Source organism: Pleurodeles waltl, chromosome 7, assembly GCF_031143425.1.
Source record: "Pleurodeles waltl isolate 20211129_DDA chromosome 7, aPleWal1.hap1.20221129, whole genome shotgun sequence".
Lineage (NCBI taxonomy): Eukaryota > Metazoa > Chordata > Amphibia > Caudata > Salamandridae > Pleurodeles > Pleurodeles waltl.
The window spans coordinates 994546068-994565085 of record NC_090446.1 but is presented as its reverse complement, the minus strand read 5'-3'; the positions used below and the strand labels follow the sequence as shown (position 1 = coordinate 994565085).

The 19018-nt window shown below is 38.1% G+C and overlaps 1 protein-coding gene across 1 annotated transcript in view; it reads right to left on the bottom strand.

The window, feature by feature from the left end:
• The window catches only part of CPSF4L (cleavage and polyadenylation specific factor 4 like), a 114757-nt gene that overhangs the window by 48666 nt on the left and 47073 nt on the right, over nucleotides 1-19018 (bottom strand). The window contains exons 4-5 of the mRNA XM_069202023.1: nucleotides 18452-18547; nucleotides 153-246 (exon numbers count right to left, since the gene is read on the bottom strand). Coding sequence (XP_069058124.1) covers nucleotides 153-246; nucleotides 18452-18547 — 190 coding nt within the window. The remainder of the gene's footprint in view (nucleotides 1-152; nucleotides 247-18451; nucleotides 18548-19018) is intronic.

Here is a 19018-nt window from a genome sequence, read left to right as displayed (position 1 = left end):
GTATTTCCATTAGGAGGTGTGATGTTAAAATAAATATGCTTCTCTTGTCAGATTCCAGCACTTGTTTTATCACCTGCTATTCAACAACACAGGGGGTAGGGTTAAATATTTCCTTCCACCATTTAAATACACGTGCAAACAGGGATACATACTGAACAAATTTGCATTTTGGTCCTTGTGGGCAGAATCCAACTAAATAGTTGGTGCACATCACTCGTCTTGTATGTCTGTGCTTGCATGAAGGACCTGTTACAAATAAAACAAAAATGAAAAACCTAAGACAAAGCGAAAGAAAGTAAATTTATAAATTATGGTATCAATTCAAAGCAATGAATGAAAGTTTGGAAGAAAGTGCTAACCATAAACAAATTAAAAGAAAAAGACCAAAAGGTTTAAAGATGCATAACAAAGCAACACGATATAGAAAGGGAAAGAAAGAAGCAGGTTAGAAAAAAGGAAAACAGACAAGAAAACAGAAGCAAAAGATTTGTGGGAACAGCGCTGAAATGGAGTTGTGACGAGTTTGGGAGTGGGCGGATTCAGCCTTCCATTTTTCTGAGCCTGGTGCACTCACCACCATGGAGTTGGGCAACAAAATGTATTGTTCATCGACCACAACACAATACAGTTTGTGTAGAGGGTAACATTAACTTTCAATATCATAATAAACACAATGTTTTTTTCTTTCATTAATCTAGCGTAATTATATTTCTATGTCAAATTTGCTTATATTTAAGATTTCCCTCCTTCTACAGATCCGAAAGGTACTTCCAGAATTCACAAATCTGTAGCATTACAATTTTGACCACCATGATTACACTAGGCTCCTGGATACATCCAGGTAGGTGTATAGCATTTAATTTGGCAGTCTTCTAGGGTGACTGCCATTATCTAATAGCCAATTTATTAAAACATTATTTCTCTGGATAACCATATTGATTTCCATGTGGTATTGCCGCATATAAATGTTCCTTTAGTAAGATATTTCCCACCAAGATCAAACACGTATAAGGACAGACACCTGTTGTATGATGCCAGCCCAGGACATAAGTACAAAGATGATCTTCATGCAAAGGAATTATGGCACAAAGAACACTAGCCCCCTCCCCCGCAACAAAGAAAGCTGTGGGCAAAGCCATTTTCACACACATAGCAGTCCCATACACTGTCAATAGAAAGCAAAACATCTGGACCATGCATGTACAGTATGTTATTAAACATAGTCATTGAACTGTCTTAGTGATCAAGTATCTAATGTAGGGTGCCAGTACATCTTTGTGTCTGCAAGTAACAGGAAATCTATATGATGCTTCTCTTCCATTGCAATAGGAAAACTAATTTAGCCAATCCTCTACTTCTGGACAAGAGTCTATAAACCATGTAGGGTCTTTTCTTAGATAATAACTTAAGTCTCAAAGACTTTCTGGAATCATAAGGAATCTCCTTGGAGTATCCAAGCAGTGCCATTAGTGGGTCCAGGATAAGCCTGCAGATATTATATCTTCTTTTAATCAAAACACTGCTAACTAGTGTAACTGGATTGTTGACCAGTTCCAGATTAACTGTAAAAAATTGACAAAAGAAAAACTACAACGGGCACATGCATCAGATTGTGCTGTGTTGCCGTAGCTGGATCTTGCTCTGGGCAAGACTGCTGGTTTAGGTATGATAGTACTTTTGCTTGTAAGCGACTAGGCCATTCCTACAACAAGTTGCAACTGTCAGCCCAACCCTCCTGGCTCACAAGCAGTACCTCACCAAAAACCCCAAACAGTAAAAGGAAATTTTTGTCAGCTTTTACGCATGAACTCTAGAGTGCGACATCTCAGGGGAGTCGTGGATAAACAGGGATTACCCTTTTCTCACATGAGCAATAAGTCTCATTCACACAAAGACAAGGAAGGAGATGCAGTGAAGTTTTCCAATAAGTTTTATTAACAAGACTGCAACCTACTGTAAACTTCATGAGCTGCAAAGATTAAGATAATGAAAAGTGCAAGAAACGGAATTGTGAAGAGGAGTTGCGAATACAAAGACCCCCACCATCATGCAATAACATATGATGTAAAATAGGCCCCCCCCACTACCCTAGCATGATGAACCTAATCTCTAGTATAAAGAGAGCTAGGTGTGATAAACCTAATCTGCCAGCACTATGTCCATGAGAGAAACCCCCACTCCCAAACCCTTGTTACCTTCGAATGAAGTCGCTAGATCAGAATACATGGAAAAACAAAGGCTGGGTCTCCATAAAGGCGATGTGTAGCATAGATAGTGTTGAAGGCATCTGGTAGGACTCCCTCCAATAACCTTGTTGGTGTGAGATGTATTTATACAGATATTGTGGGACCCCTGGCACAGGTATGTTCCCAAACAATAGATAGAAAGGCATGCTTGAGGCAGCGATTAGTACATCATGTTCCTGTCACGCGTAAGTAGGAAAGCGACATGATGTGAATACCTACGTATAGCACTTGTCTTTGATGCTGAAAGTTTCGCCTTCATAGAGTGGCACTGACTCGTGAAATCAAAACATCTTCCTAACTATAAATATATCAGCCATCTTGGAAGAAATAATTAAATAAATGGCCTAAAACAGAGTAAGCTAAGTAGGTTAAAGGTCACTAGGTGATGGGGGCACAGGTCTGCAAGCCAGAAGGCTAAGCAAACTCCTGATTTCCAATAAAACTAAATATGATCTACTATAGCGTATAGCAGTGGTTCCCAAACTGTGCGCAACGGCACCCCTGTGCGCCATCAAAACTAGCCATGGGCGCCGTGCCCCAAGGAGAGAGTTCGGGAACCACTTCGTTATGCATTATAAATGCTCTGGCCAGGTGAGTGAATGTTATTTTGCACGCTCTTACAACGGCTGTATGTTCTATTTAACAGAACATCATAAGGTTCTACTCTTCTCAAACAGTGCCAAACTAAGGGTACTTAAAGTGCAAAACCTCCTAACACACATGTGTTCCTTTGGTTATAAAATGCCCCTTTTGGTTTACAGAAAAAAAGCAGGACCCAAAGTAGATGACTTAAAACAAACATTTCCAGGCAAGAAATTGGTAAAAATGCAACAATCGTGCAGGTGATTCGTGCTTCTACATTAGGCGGTGGCGAATTCTAAAATGAACAGATGCAATCACTGAAATTAAGAATTAACACTGGGGTGAAGGCTTTATTTACCGGTCTGCTACTTTTTCCTAGCACTTCTATTTGACCTCCAATGAATGGGGTGTTTGTACAGATGCTCTACCTATGATTTAATCAGTCCATGTTCTCAGAACGCTACGTGAGTTAAGGTTTAGCTTATCTGTTAATCTTTTTAACATTTAATATGGCAAAACAGATATTTGCTCCCCAAAATACACCCTGTGAGCGAGGCAGTGTGGTACTCAGGAGCAAGGAAAGAACTAAAAAGCGAATGACAGACTCCTGAAGCAATGTGCATGTCTCCATCTCATGCAGGAAATTTCTTTGCTCATGGAGCAAACAAAACAGCTACTGGCCAGCAGGTTTAAACCCACTGCGTGCATCTGTGTATAGGTTGTTGAAATGAAACCACTAGGGAAAACTCAGCATTTCATCTTTCCTAGGTCGACAGCATAAGTACAACTTAGTTGGACAGCACAACTGCGTCCCATCCAAGCTTAGAGAAATACCTGTAGGTTTAAGGCTTTAGAAGGGATAAAAACACTTGCAGGCTACTAGTGCTAATGCTATTGATACTTCTGGGGTCTATCAGAGGTCCTTAGACCTGGGATGTTGCAGGCACAAGCAGGAATATTTTGCAACTTAAATCACAACAAAGATGTGCACTTTTTAAAGACAGAAAGACAGTTTGTGTGCAACTGCAGCACTGCACAAACCTTTTGGGAATGCATGCTTGAAATTGTCCTGCTCCGTGCAAGTGGGGAGGCAGGCTACTCACCTATTCTCTCTCTTATCTGGTCACTGGAAGTAACACTGAGTGCTTACATAGGGGAGAGCAGATAGAAAATTCATAGACAGAATAGACCAGGTGTGTCCGCAGTGACATGGGGCATGATTGTCCATACATGAGGCTGAGACAGGAGTCATGAGAGCACAGACAATAGGTGTGAGGGCATAGACAAGAGGCAGCAGACAGGAGGCATAAGAACAGAGGAGGCACGAGGACACATCACGAGGCAAGAACAAGTTAGGAGGCATGAATAAACAGACGGGAGTCAAGGACACACAGACAGTAGGCAGAAACACACAAACAAGAGGCAATGACAAACAGACAGTAGACAAGAACACACAGACAGGGGGCAAGAACACATACATGAGGGCACAGACACGATGACGGAACACACAGACTGGAGGCATCAGGACACAGTAAACAGGAAAACAGACAGTAGACACAGACACACAGACAGGGGGCAAGAATACACAGACGTGGGCAAGAAACCACACACGGCTTCACCCCAATTATTTTTAGAGAGAAAAATGGAAGTACTCCTGAGGCTGGGCTTACATCTTCTGCCTGCCAAACAAAAGCGACATAATGGGGAGCCGCGGCCAATGGCCAACATGTCAAGGGAGGCGTGGATCAAAAACGTTTGGGAACCACTGGCGTATAGTGATATTGATGTAAGTATTCAAACTGAATTAATTTGCACTCTTAAAGAATAAAACGTTTGACTACAAATATAGGGCCATTGGACATATGAAAATCTATCCATCGCCACTCCCATTTATTCCTGGAAGTTAAAGCCTGTACAGCCCTTTATTTCCAGATTCTAGAATAAATCCCAGATACTAGCTAGCCAGCACCATGATCTGATAGTGTAAATTAACAGAGGTTGTATTTTAGAAGCTGGTACTGCAAGAGCTCTATGATAAACCTGTGATAAGCAGAGAGCTGCAAAAAGGGTGTTTTATTTTCAAATAGTACTACCCTTGATCAAAGGTCAAACTCAGACTCCTCAGTAAGAGCCATTCTTTCAAACAATACTGCCTTCACAGTCTCTACACTAGATTAAGGCTTAGTCACTGAAATCAAAACTATTAAAATAAAAACTATGGCTATAAATATCTAGTCATGAAGTTAAGAAAGGCAAATAATAAGGATGCTTAAATCAATCTGATGCAAGTCCTATGACAAGAATGCTAAAATGCTAAAACTACCTGTGTAAGACAGTTGAAGAACTAAAACACCTTCTATTCCAAAACAATCCTCCCAGGAAGAAAATCTCCCAAATACATTTTTCTAACTTTGGATTCACTGTCCGTTTCAGTGTTGTCCAGTAGTATGGTTTCCCCCTCAAAGACCATGTTGACAAACAAGCGCAGTTCTTTGAGGATAAGGATTCCACCATCAAGACGGAGGCCCTCATTATGAATGTGGCGGTATGCTGACTGCAGCGGCTTTGTCTACAAAAAAAGACTGCCAAAGCCGTAATGAGGGCCTGAATGTTTAGTAACTTCCTCTTTTGGAGTGTCCTCAATCTCTACATTTATTGAAGTTACTAATTCTTAACATGCCTTCTGGATCTTCTAATGATCCTTCTCCTGGATCCATTTTGAAAAACCGTTAAAGAGGAACTCACTTCCAATGAGTACAAATTTGCCACTGTATGTCTGTTACTGGGAAAAAAATAAACACTCTCTGCCTGAAGGGCCCTAAAAAGTATAGGCATATTTATTTTCTTCTTTACATAGCTAAAGCACTTGCAAAGGAGGCAAAGCACGAAGCACAAACTTCTAAACTATGTTGTAACCCATTATATCTTGACAAATACTTATGTAGGCTTTAGGCTTGGAATGGGCACAGCGACCATGAGCATATCACTGTTAGATGATATTCAGGTGAATTTACATAAATACAGTGCCAGGGTGCTCATTTTGTTAGTTCTTTGGTTCATTTGACACAGTTGACCATTCCAGTTTTGTGGATTGCCAAACTACCAAGGATTTTTTGGAGTAGAATACACTTACATATTGAGGACACTCCAATTCTATTCATTGTCCAAAAACATCTGATGCCCTAGTATCCCTGTGGCGCTGTGAAGCTATGTGGCCTTATATGCAATGTACCATCCTCAAGTTAGATCAGTCCAAGACTGTTGTTATGCTAAAGAACCTCTTCCTGTGGGAAAGTGAATTATGGTCATTTTGCTTGGTTTCACATCTAAGCCAGAAGCCTTGGAATCCTAATTGATCAGGACCTCTCCAATAACTAGTAAATATCATTAGTCACTTATTCATGGTGCCTGTACTCTGGGCCACACAAGGAATTCTAGGTCCATGCTGCACTCTGCACTTTTTCCTAGGAGGATGCAGGGCACAGCAGAACCACCTAGTGCTATAAAGCTCGCTCGTTATTGCTGTTGCATGAGAGGTGGATGTGCCGTGACCGAGCGAAGACTGGGCCAAACGGGCCAGTCTTAGCTCATCAGAGCCCCAAAGAGGCTGGGCAGGGCCACCCCTCTTGACTTGAGTCTTTAATAGCTTTTATCACTTTGTTCGAATATAGGCAAACATAAATCAATTATGGCTCATGGTGGAAAGGAACATAATCCATCTTCCTCGAGTGTCAATTTTCTGACTAGTGCAATAATCAAAGGCATCAGTAACTGTAAGTAGCCACTGGTGGTTACTCAGCAACAGGTATCCGATGTTTAATTTCTCTAACTATCGTCAAGTCCACAGTAGCATGCTATAGGTCAAACAGTGCAGATAATTCAGTGTTTTTGAATTACCGTCAGTCAATCCTGTTTTGCCTACCCAGTGTTTAATTTGAGACTGTGGTTTCCAGTGCGCACCTCAGCACTTATTTTTGAGGGCCAGCACTTCGTTTCCTGCTCCGAAAAGAAATAAGCTATTGATAGACATATCTGAGGCAAACAAATATCACTATGGGGGGCAAATTAGGCAGGTGAAAGAGAGGAGAAATATGCTTCCTTTGGTGCATGGGGTTCTGTCGAAGAAGGTGGATGGACTGTTTGACGGTGGATACAGCGTTTAATGGGATATGCAGTAGTCCGAGGTGAAACATCCTTCCTTCATTAAATAGATAAGCTTTAACTTCTTAATATAAAAATACTTTTATTCGGTATGAAGCTAAACAGCTAGCCCAAGGTTCAGGCCAGGATCAACTGCCTCACTCCCCACATTCCATATTCTCCCTCACGCCTGTCATAGCAACAGATCGTCATAACAACCATGCCATGACATATATATGCAACATATCTCCCTTAACAACACCAAGCTTAATGTATATTTACATATGGTACTTTACAAAACAAAATATAAATAACTACAAACAAAAAGAAAAATTCACAAACAAAAATGATGGCACCACTACACACACATATTTATTAACGATATGTGACTATATACATAACGATAAATATTTAAAAATAATCCATACATTTCCTTGGAATTATTCTCTGACGATTGCTTCTACGTATAGTTCTTTCATATTGCACTTTTCTACACTCTGTGGGTTCTCTGTTTGCTTGTTCTATTTCCAGAACATGCACTTTAACATTTATTTGTTTTCCTTTTAGATACTGAACTACCTCTGTGTTACTACACTTTACTATATTCCTTAAAGTCCATCTCTTGCCATCATCCAACAAAACAGAATATCTCATTAACTCTTGAATCTTCATTGGATCTGACCATTTTGATTCACCCTTTTTATAGCCCTGAAATTTCCTTATGTTAACCACATCAACAACTTTGAATTTCATATTCTCACTTTCCATACCATCATTCCTTTTTGAACAACATTTCTGTTGTGTCCTAACTGCACACTCCCTCATGATCTTCTTATCTATCGTTACAATCTTATCCTTGTTCATCCAAGCTGGCACAGCTACAGTGCTAGCCTTTCTTACTCTCAACAACATAAATGGTGTTTCACCCATTAAGGAGTGTAGTCGTTCGATAACTCAATACCATTTTCTTTATCTCTTCTCTCCAATACAATCTGCTTCTCATAGATAATTGTATATTTTCTCCTACTGCTCTACTGAATCTTTCATCTGGTCCATTTTCACAAGAATGATGCACAGCTGTTTTTTATGAAAAAAATTCCACTTTGCTCAAAAAATTCCTTTGCTACAAATTGGGGTCTGTTGTGAGAAATTAACTCCTCAGGATACCCTTCTCTTCTAAATACTTCCTTACAAAATTCTAGGATTACTTTGGCTTTCACCTCCTTGAACAAAAGTAATTTCCGGCCACATGGAATTATAATCCATTATTACAATAGCACATTTCTTGTCTGATCCTAATCTCTCAAATGGACCACACACACACACACATCAATTCCCACTCTTTGCCATGCTCGTTCAGGATACTCCATAGGTATCACTGGTGTCCCTTTCGTACCATGTGATTTGTCACTACATGCACATGCCATGCATCCTCTTACAAATCTTTCTACTTCACGGGCTAACCCTGGCCACCACAAATCCAATCGTTCTTTGTGCTACATAGCTGATATTCCCCCATGTCCTTCATGTAAAGTGGAAAGTAATTTGATTTGTAAATTCTTGGGAACTATCAATCTATCACCTTGTCTTAATATTCCATTAATGTTTGATAATTCTGACCATGCATATTTGCAATCAGCTATTTCATCCATTTTGTCCAATTCTAATTTCCAATCATTTGGTAGATGACCCATTATTTTCTGGCATTCTTCATCTTTCTCTACTTCCATTTCCCATGCTTGTTCTGAAATTGCCTTAAGACTTGCATTATCTACATCTGCTACTAAAAATTACTCTTCTACTCCATAAAGCTCTCCTTGTAAAGGAAACTGTGATTAAAAAATAAATAAATTGATAAGCATTTAAATTCTTTACACCACGTACATATTACATCATGAACATGTATTCTTGTAATCTGAATAACCATTTTGCAATGCGTGGAGTAGCCCTCTCCGCATCCTTAGTGGCAAATACATCAATTAAAGGTTTGTGGTCAGTCCGTTATTCAAAATTCGTGCCCCATACAAAATTTCTAAAATGTTGTATGCCCCACCAACATGCCATAGTTTTTTTCAATAGTGGAATAATTTAGTGCACCTTTCAACATTCTTGACACAAATGCAATAAATCCTTCACTACCATTTTTCTCCCTTTGCATACGTACAGCGCCTAATCCATACATACAGGCATCAGCTACAATAATTTATTTATCACGGGGATTATATGGTGATAAAGCTACTGCACTGACAATGCAAATTTCAATTTCATTAAAAGAATTTTGACATTCCATTGATCATTCAAATGTAAACCCTTTTTTCATTAGTTCCCTCATTGGTTTCACTTTATCTGCAAAATGATTAACATATTTTGCATATAACTCTGCCAATCCTAAAAACGATCAAAATAGATTTTTATCCGAGGGATTTGGAGACTTTTTAATAGCTTCTAATAATTTACACTTAGGTTTGATACCCTGTTTTGATAGTGTGTGACCTAAATATTCCACTTCTTGAACTGCAATATTCCACTTCTTGAACATTTGCTTAGCTCAACTGTTAAACCAGCTTTATCTAGTTTAGATTAAACAATGTTACATTTCATCATGATCATGTTTGTCTATACCCCATACCAGTACATCATCTTCGAAAAACTTTACTTGTTTGAAACCTCCCAACAATTTTTGCAATACTCGTTGAAAAACAGCTGAAGTAGATGCTAATCCAAATGGCATTCTTTTAAAACAAAATGCCTCTTCAAGTGTGATAAACAAAGTTAAATGGCAAGAACTTTCATGCAACAAAATTTGATGATACACGTTGGACAAGTCAATAGTTGAAAAAATATTGTTCCTCAGTTACACCTGACAGCAATTCTCCCGTATTAGGTAAGGGATGTTGACCAATCCATATATAATTATTTATTGTCCCTCAAGTCTACACACATCCTTATCTTTCCATTAGGTTTCCTTACAATAACAATTGAACTTAACCAATCTGATGACCCTATAGGTTCCATTATATTATTTTTGCATAACTTTTCCAATTCCGCTTTCAAAGAATCTCTCAACATCAAAGGTACATTTCTCACTTTGTGAGCTACTGGTGCAGCATTTTCCTTCAATATGATATTATGCACAAATTTCTTTAAGTAACCTAATTCTTGACTAAACAATCTGGGAAATTCATGTGACCATGTAACTACCTCATCAGTAGCTGTTACCAACGCGTGGTCTTCTCCATTAGGATCTAACTTTATACCTAAGGCGCGTTGATCCCTCCATCCTAACAACAACCTTCCTTTTTCCACTACATATAGCACTTCTATTTTTAAATAATAATTTGGTTTCAAAACAACCTATAATTGGTATCTGACCACCATCATACACTTCTGGATGAATGTATTTCATGTAAACTTCATGCATCCCAATTTGTTCCATATTTCTTTGCTGATTAACATGTATGGAGAACGAGAATCCACCCACATACACACATATCTTCTTTCCATAAATATTTATGTGACATTTTGGAGGTCAATATTCTTTATTTGATGATTCTAAATCAAATACATACCCTACTTCTTGTACCATCAAAACCTTCACATCTTCATCTGAATTTGTTCCTAAGTGTATTTTCTTAACTCTTTCTTGATTCCAAACATTCACCTTCACTTTTACAAATTCTAGCAAAGTGACCTATTTTTTTTTTACATTTGTGGCATTTTACTTTTATTACTGGACAATTTCTCGCTGATGCCATGTGTTTTACATTGCCACAACAATAACACGCGTTCTTAAGTTACTCATTAAAAACTTGTTATTTCCTTCTTCTTTAAATTAATCTTCTTTCCCATTTCTTTTATCTTGCATACATTATTACGAGATTTCAATTCCTCAACATACTTAGATGTGCTCTCCACCCTTTTAGCCGCACTAAAGGCTTATTCGAATGTTGGGTCTTCCATGCCTAATAATTTCTCCTGAATTTTCAAGTTACTCATCCAATTAATCAATTGATCTCATTATTTTATCTTTTAAGCTTTTAAACTTACATGTAACAGCTAGGTTGCATAATACAGCCACATATTGATCTACAGATTCATTCACACTCTCTGGTCGTAAAAAAAATGTAGGTCTTTCCACCACCACACATACCCTTTGACCATAATGTTCCTCTAAAGCTTTCAATTCTTTTTCATACTCATCATCCAAGTCTTCCTCCATATCTGAATTGTCATCCCTAACTTGCTCTGCTTCTTTAACACCTGGCAAAGTTTTCAATGCTTTTCTACCTTCAATCCCTAAGCTGTGTTTTAACATCACTACTTTTCTTTTTGCCGTAAATGCACAACCATCAATTGCTTCCAACTACATTTGAAACGCTCTCGACAATCCTCCCATTGCTTTATAGGATCCCAGGAACATCTCAAAATGTAGGTGGTGGTAAAAGCAACTGCATTCTCGCTATTACATATATATATATATATATATATATATATTAAAAAAAAAATTACAAATTAATACTTTTTTCCTATAGCATAAATGTAAAATAAATTAAACATAAAAGTGGTCACGTTGTTGTTTTTTCTTCAATTCTTAATATGAGCTGTATCGAGTTAGAATTTGGTTTGACAAATTAGTTCGAATTCCATGTTAAATATAGTCTCCTTTTGATGTCTATGTCCTCTGTCAATGTTGCAACAGTCCTACACTGCTTTTTACTAAGGTTTTATTCAACCTCTAACCTAAAGCAGCTCCAGGAGGGAAAATATTACCATGCAAATTCATCTGTATCGACTCAGACAGGTTTCCTTCACACTGGGTTCCAATTGGTAATTTCTTTCCTTTTTAAAACACACTTGTATTCATAATACTGCGATAAACAATTGTTTCTAGGTTCTTATGTTGCTCCTAGTGTCTCTTGTGCACTCTCTCCTCATACTGTACACACAGCCATTCAAGTTTCAGCATAGTCTAAATTAAACAACGACTCTTCCTAGTTTAATGTCGAAAATGATCAAATATGTTGATAGCTTTTTATTTTGTGCACACCATTTCCTCTTGCTGCATCGCCTTACAAATCCAAATGTTAATACTGCAGCACTATACAATTAGCGCAGTCTCTGCTTAAAATATCTTTTCGACGTTATCGTCACAAAGATAAATCAATAATATATTTTGCCAAGCCTTACGCACTGTGTCCGCTGGTCTCAAAAATGTTTTTATTTATAAATATATTGACAGGTTTTATGCGCTGTACCAGGAGTAACTTCGCAGGGTTCAATGGGTGCTGAAAATAGCCTCTAGCGCACTGATGTCTAATGCTTATTGCGCTAAATTAAAAACTCACAGCAACACCAAGACCAGTTAATTTGTACCTTGATAAATTCACCCGATTGGTATCCATAGGACTTTCTGACAGTAAACGATGACTGTCAAACAATGGCTGCTCAATATTCTTAATCCTATTTGGGCTAGCTGTCTTCAATATAATCCCACCTTTGTCGCCACTGAAATGTTCTTCCTTCATTAAATAAACAAGCTTGAACTTTTTAATATAAAAAATACTTTTATTCGGTATGAAGCTAAACAGCCAGCCCAAGGTTCAGGCCAGCATCAACTGCCTCACTCTCCACATTACATATTCGTCCTCACGCTTGTCATGGCAACAGATTGTCATAACAACCATGCCATGGCACACATAGATATCACCTGCAATACACAACACAAGCTCTGTCAAGCTATAAGCAATTATTCATGATAAATAACAAAATGATGTGAAAAGTACTACACACATACAGCTGATGAATGTTATAGTAAATAGCACAAAGGTGGAAAAGTCAACTAAACCAGGGTACGGTCTGAATGTATAATATACAATAAAAGGGATTAAAGAATAAAAGGGCCTGTGTTTTTATGGGTACGAAAGGGAACAAGCTACCAGCATTGCAAAGCAAACTAAGCCCCTTATCCCACCGCCCGCAGATGAACTGATCAAGAACTCATTCTGTCCCAACCAATTACATTATTTACAACTTACCCCAGAAGCTACACCATCTATTATTGTGTTAAAATATGTACTGCGTCTTCAGTGTAATTATAAGGAGGAATGGTAAGAACGCTGAAGGTGATTAATTATGATGAGAATTCTGTGAGTAAATGGACAAGCTCTATTTGAAGATATACATTTAGTTTGAAGGGTATCTTCGGTGGGGAATGGTTTGAAGGCATGAATGGACAAATGCCTGGTGGTGAATTTGAGGACACCAGCAATGGTGGGGAAGGTGCTGTTCAACTTAAACCACCCCTTTCTGTTCCACAGTAAAATGAATGCTGTCCCTTTGGGTACTTAGTAGAGGAGTAGATTATGAGAAACATGTTCATGTTTTACACATTGGGATGAAACGTAGGTCTGTGAATGAAAATTACAATGTTCAGACTTCAAGTCGTTTCTTACCTCTTAACTAAGTGAAAGATGCAGACTGACTTATTTAGCTGAAATACACAAAACAGTTGATTGGCTGTTGGTAATGATCTTTATCTGCTCTGGACAGCTACCACTTCCCTTTCATTAAGTGTATTAGAGGAGGTGAATAATAAGGGGTTTTGGGGGAGTGAAACGCAGGTTATAATTCCAGGGGAGAAAATTAACTTACTCTCACGGAACATGGCAGGGACCAGATCTAAATTGGACAATCAGGACTGCTTGAGTTTTGTGAAGGTGTTTACCATTCTTTGCTTTCAAGAAACCTGGGCTACTAATACATTTTACTTAGACATTATATATATATATATATATATATATATATATATATATATATATATATATATATGGTAAAAAAGGTCAAGCACTATGCTAAATTCCCCATATTATCAATTGCTAGATCTGGAGATGACCGATAGATTGGGCATTTTATTTATTAATTTCCATAACAATCCGATAACCACAATGCAGAAGTGATTATTGCTCTTGAAAAAATTTGAATTTATATATTCAGACAACAGATATGGAGGTATATATTATTTGGGTGGGGAATTGTAGTGCCCACCTTTGTACCCTGCCACTGAAGGATGTTTGTGGGATGTTTGAGGGTGATGAGCAGCCACATTTTTCCAACGATTATACGGTGAGGCTCTAAATAATGTTTCAATTAGATTTAATTTTGTGTATGCTAGTGAAGATTGTGCTTTATCGACTTCTTCCTTACCCACATTTATTGGGAGAGGAGTATGTAGCACTGTTATTTCAGATTTTCTACTGATAACCTAAGACCACTTGCCTCTAATTTACCTTATGCTAATTTTATGTGAGTGGCCAAACCCAACAACACTGGATATGAAACTGGAAACTGACCTGATTAAACCATCTGAAACTATAGTCATTCTTGAAGGGACGAGGAGCAATGGAGTTACGATTAAATGGGGTAGAGTGAACCCAGGGTCACTACTGCAGGAATTACTGAGAATATGAGTGATTTCTACTGAATTATTCAGTCCAGCTTCAATTTCTGTAATACAGTTTGTCCTGACCTGCATAAAAAAGTCATTTTGAGGTTCCATAATGGTGAAAACCCCAACATTGCAACATTGCAACCTTATTTCATCTGAATAAATTTGAATGTGTCTCTTCCCATCATCGTTCACTACACTGACTTGCAGTAGGCTATGACATCTTAATTTATGCAAAGGATATTTTATGACAAAGGCCTATAAAGTCTCTCCTGGAATTTTTACAAATACATTCCGTTATGTCTTCTTAAATCCCAAGATAATATGATTTTCCAATTCCAAATTTTAAAAATCGAAAGTGGGGTCAGGCATCCTCCTGGGTGCAGGCTCCTTGAGTCTGGAAAGAATTGCTGAGTGTCCTCCATGGAGAGCCTAATTTACAAAGCAGAAGAATACAGATTTTCTGAATTTTAGTATATTAGTTCACTCCTTCAGTGTGCTGGTTAGGTTGTCAGCCTCCAACAGTGCCAAGAGACTCTCCGAGAGTGAATGTGCACTTTAAAAATACCTATAAATACATTAATAAATATATATTCTAGATCTCGGAAGATTAGAAGTCCATGACTATTTTGTAAGGTGAATATATTCAATTTAACCTGCACTTTACGCCAAATAATTTTTAGACTGTACTAGGAAGACGGTGGAAAAACATCAGCGCTTGTCCGAATCATTCACAAATCAATCTAAAAGCTTCAGTAATACCATGTAGAGCGCTCAGCTGCCTTTTGGCTTGGTTCATGGTACAAAAATACCATAAATTTACAAACATACTAAACTAAAAGGTCACTGAGCCATGTTCTGTCTCTTCCCGTTCTATGCCTTCCTACTCAGTAGTTTTTTGGCGATCATGCTTAATAATATTTTAATTGACTCATGATAACAATTCAACCCCAGGTCCACGTACCACTTTAACACTGAGCTGGTCACAGAAAATCATATATATTTTTTTTTTTTTATTTAGGTCCAAATAAATTCCAAGGCCTACAATATCTTCATAGTAGGTTAGATTAATCTCTGTAAACTGACTGTAGAGTATGAGGGCATCTGCATAGAAAGTGATGATGGTTTATAGAAAGTGAAACAGATCCCTCACTCCCACCCCAGCAGAGAACGCTCATATGCTAAGCATACTAGGCAGTCAGCTATCATTGCAGGTATGAGGTGTGATAAGGGATCTTCCCACCTAGCACCTCTGGTGGGTATTTTGTTAGTATGTATAGTACCAAACGAATTTACTTGAAGCAGGGAGGCCAATTTGAGGAAATATATATCCAATACCATAATTTATACTTCTTCAAAACAGAAGAGACCATTACATGGAATTAAGTGCCTTTTTCACATCATGCAGCACTTCTACCGCAGGTACCTTGGGGGTTAAACTGATGTAATACAGACAGTGTCCTCCGAAAAGTATAATTCATTGATCTTCCAGAAATAAAGCCGCCTGACTAGGGAGAAGAAGCTTAGCCTTCTGAAGCTACAACCTGTTAGCAATGTATTTTCAATAAAAATTTGTAAGAAGATTTTCACACAAATGGGTCTATATGAAGCACACACACTGATAGATGTACCGGTTTTCAGCATCAGCATAACAAAGCCAGTCATTAGTGAAACTCTAACTATTTTTAATTTCTTCCTCGTACGCCTTCGTTAGATGAGGAGCTAACAGCCCTGAAAAAGTCTGGTAAAGTTCTATAGAATGGCTGTGGGACCTTGATGTCATACCAGGAGGATAAACTCATCAACAGCAGTGTAAGCATCCCTCAACCTTTAGAAGAGATATACAACAGTAACGAATGTTTACAGCGAGAGAGAGAGAATGAATACGTGTTACAGCAACAGAGCATTTGCCAAATAAGCATCTATTACTGCTATCCATGTGCTACCTCTTTTGGGGGTATTACTGACAAGTTGTGGCATCCTTTCAACAAAAAACCCAAACCGATTGACCTGGCCCATGCTAGTTTTGATCTTTACTAGGATGAGCCATGGCATAACCCACCCACTTAATTCCCTCACTTATGGCTGCAAAAAGAGGCTATGCCAATATACATGGAATCAATACTGTTCCAAGGTTGCATCATACTCTGGGACACAGGGCTCAATCTTACATGCTCATTTACACTGCTGCACGAAATCTTTGGCGATACAAGTAGCTATTGGTGACAACATTACAAAAGATTCCGTGTTTCATAACTTAAGGTACAATAATTTCCACGTCTTTCCACATTTATTTTCTTTTGACTTCCAGTAGCCATTTGCTAGTGAAAACTATTCGCTGTAATTCTGTGAGGTAATGTGGTGTTATCACTGCACTTTAACTGAGGGGCTGTTCAACATTCGCTCACACTTCAGCATCATTTATAAAGAAAATCTTCCCATCTTAAAAACCTTATTAGTCAAGGGCCTCGTTTATAAGTGGAAGGTGACGGCACATTTGCAAAAAAACATTTGTCCTGTCTGCCCACCTCTTCCCCTGCTTAACATATATAGTGCTCTTCAATCTGCACCTGCTAATTATTTCACTTTGGCCTCACGGAAAATCTTACAGGCGCCCACTATAAAAAAAAGAAGAAAATCACCCAGTTTGTGGGAGATATTTGCGATGATAACCTGAAATGATTGAAATGTCTCCCCTTGTTGCTGGGGCATCTGAACTTATTTTATGCCAGATACTATGCTACAATGTGGGACTGTCACCATACAAAGTTGTTTCCAATTCTTAGTCTCAAACAAAATCCACTAGTGCTTCATGTTTCGTGTTCCGTTATCACTTTTAACTAAGTTAAATAGATTGAGATGCACGATTAGGCCATATGAGTCTCAAAGTACAGCGATCCTCTGCCATTGAAGAAAACATTAACAGGACAAAATTCAATTAAGAAGCAATACAGATAAGTCAATTGTGAGCAGTCATAAGATGAGGCTTAAAAAGCAATTAAGTAGCCAGAACCAAAATATATTTCAGCAAAAGACTAGTGTATATCTGCTCAGATGAAGACTCAAGGAGAGTCTAAGTATAAACCAGCAAGAGGACCGAGATGAGGTCTTCCTCCAGGAAAAGATCCAAAACACTCCAAGTATAAATCAAATAGACTTGCGTGGGGTTTGGACAGTTCGGAAATCAAGAAAAGTTTCCAAGTATAAATCAGCACACAGACCAATATAGCGTCTGCCTTCGATAAAATAAGCAAAAGATCAGGCAATCATCCAAAAAAAGAATATATTCTAGAGGTTTCAGATGGTGAAAAACCACACACTCGTCATGGTGTGAATTGAAATCATAGGGCTGTACTAATACAGTTACATGACATGAACCACTCAACAAGAAATAAATTGTGTTGCATGAAATGAGAAGCATTTAGAAGACACCTACATTGTAAATAGCAATTGAGCACCCTTTGGCATACAATCAGGGGAAATGGCATAGCAATAATGAAGAAAACAAAATACAATATTCAATTTAAGTAATCAAGGAAGTATAATTGTTGACCCTGTAGGAAGCCTCGAAATTGTGACTTGCGCAGCACATATCCTGAACACAGCTTCCTTCCCAAGGAACACAAAGTAATACATATTATTAGCAACTTCTACAGCACCATGGAAGTGAATTATATTTCCCTTATTTGCTGAAGTGGAAAAACACAGGAAAGAAGCATGCTCATGGGAAACTAATTCACATCATTTTATATTCCACTTTTTCTTCAGACGTTTTAAAATGGATGTCTGTGTAAGCAGGCTGAGGTCCAGTAAAGTTAACTGTGACCTAGCGCCTAGCTATGCCAAATTAAACACATCTAAATAAACATTATTTTCTAATTATTAAAAATGTTCCCAACTAATTAAGTAAATCCAAACATAGAGTAATAGACCATTCATAAACATTGTTTTGAATCACAACAAAAGGTGCAAAAAAACTAAGTATAAAAAGCTTCTCAATAAAAGACCCCTGACACCTTTGAAAAGATGAACATGTTACCGTGCTTGCAAAAGCCTCTGTCGTACCACGGACAGTCTTTGATCTTTGATGAGGGGTCGATGTGCAGAAATGGGCACTCCTTGTTGCTGCATTCACCTGCAAAGTACAAATCAGGTGAGACAATGTCTGCTGAAGGTGTTCGAGTCTAGGAGGCCAGTGACTGATCTATCTTAAAGCAATGATGATGCATACACTAGGATGAGTGCATGTGTGTACACATAGCATTATGTATTGTGTTAGACAATTGTAACACGTTATACGCCATGTTGCGTGTTCCTAACACAAAGATACTTTCTTAAATATATTGTATGATGTAAACAAAGTCTCTTGTAGAAAAGGTGGGCGAGCTGGAATACTGTGTGTGTATTTATTTAATTGGAAAAATGGCAATAAATATTTAATCAACTTCTTTCTTTTAATGTTTTTTTTAATGTTCTCAACAACTGTATTTCTGAAAAAGAGTTGCATGCGCAAGCACTGGAATATGCAATCTACTTTGGTTATATATATTTAGAGTCCAGTAGAATTGAAAGTTTTGGCAAGTGCTACAAGACAACCACAAGTTGC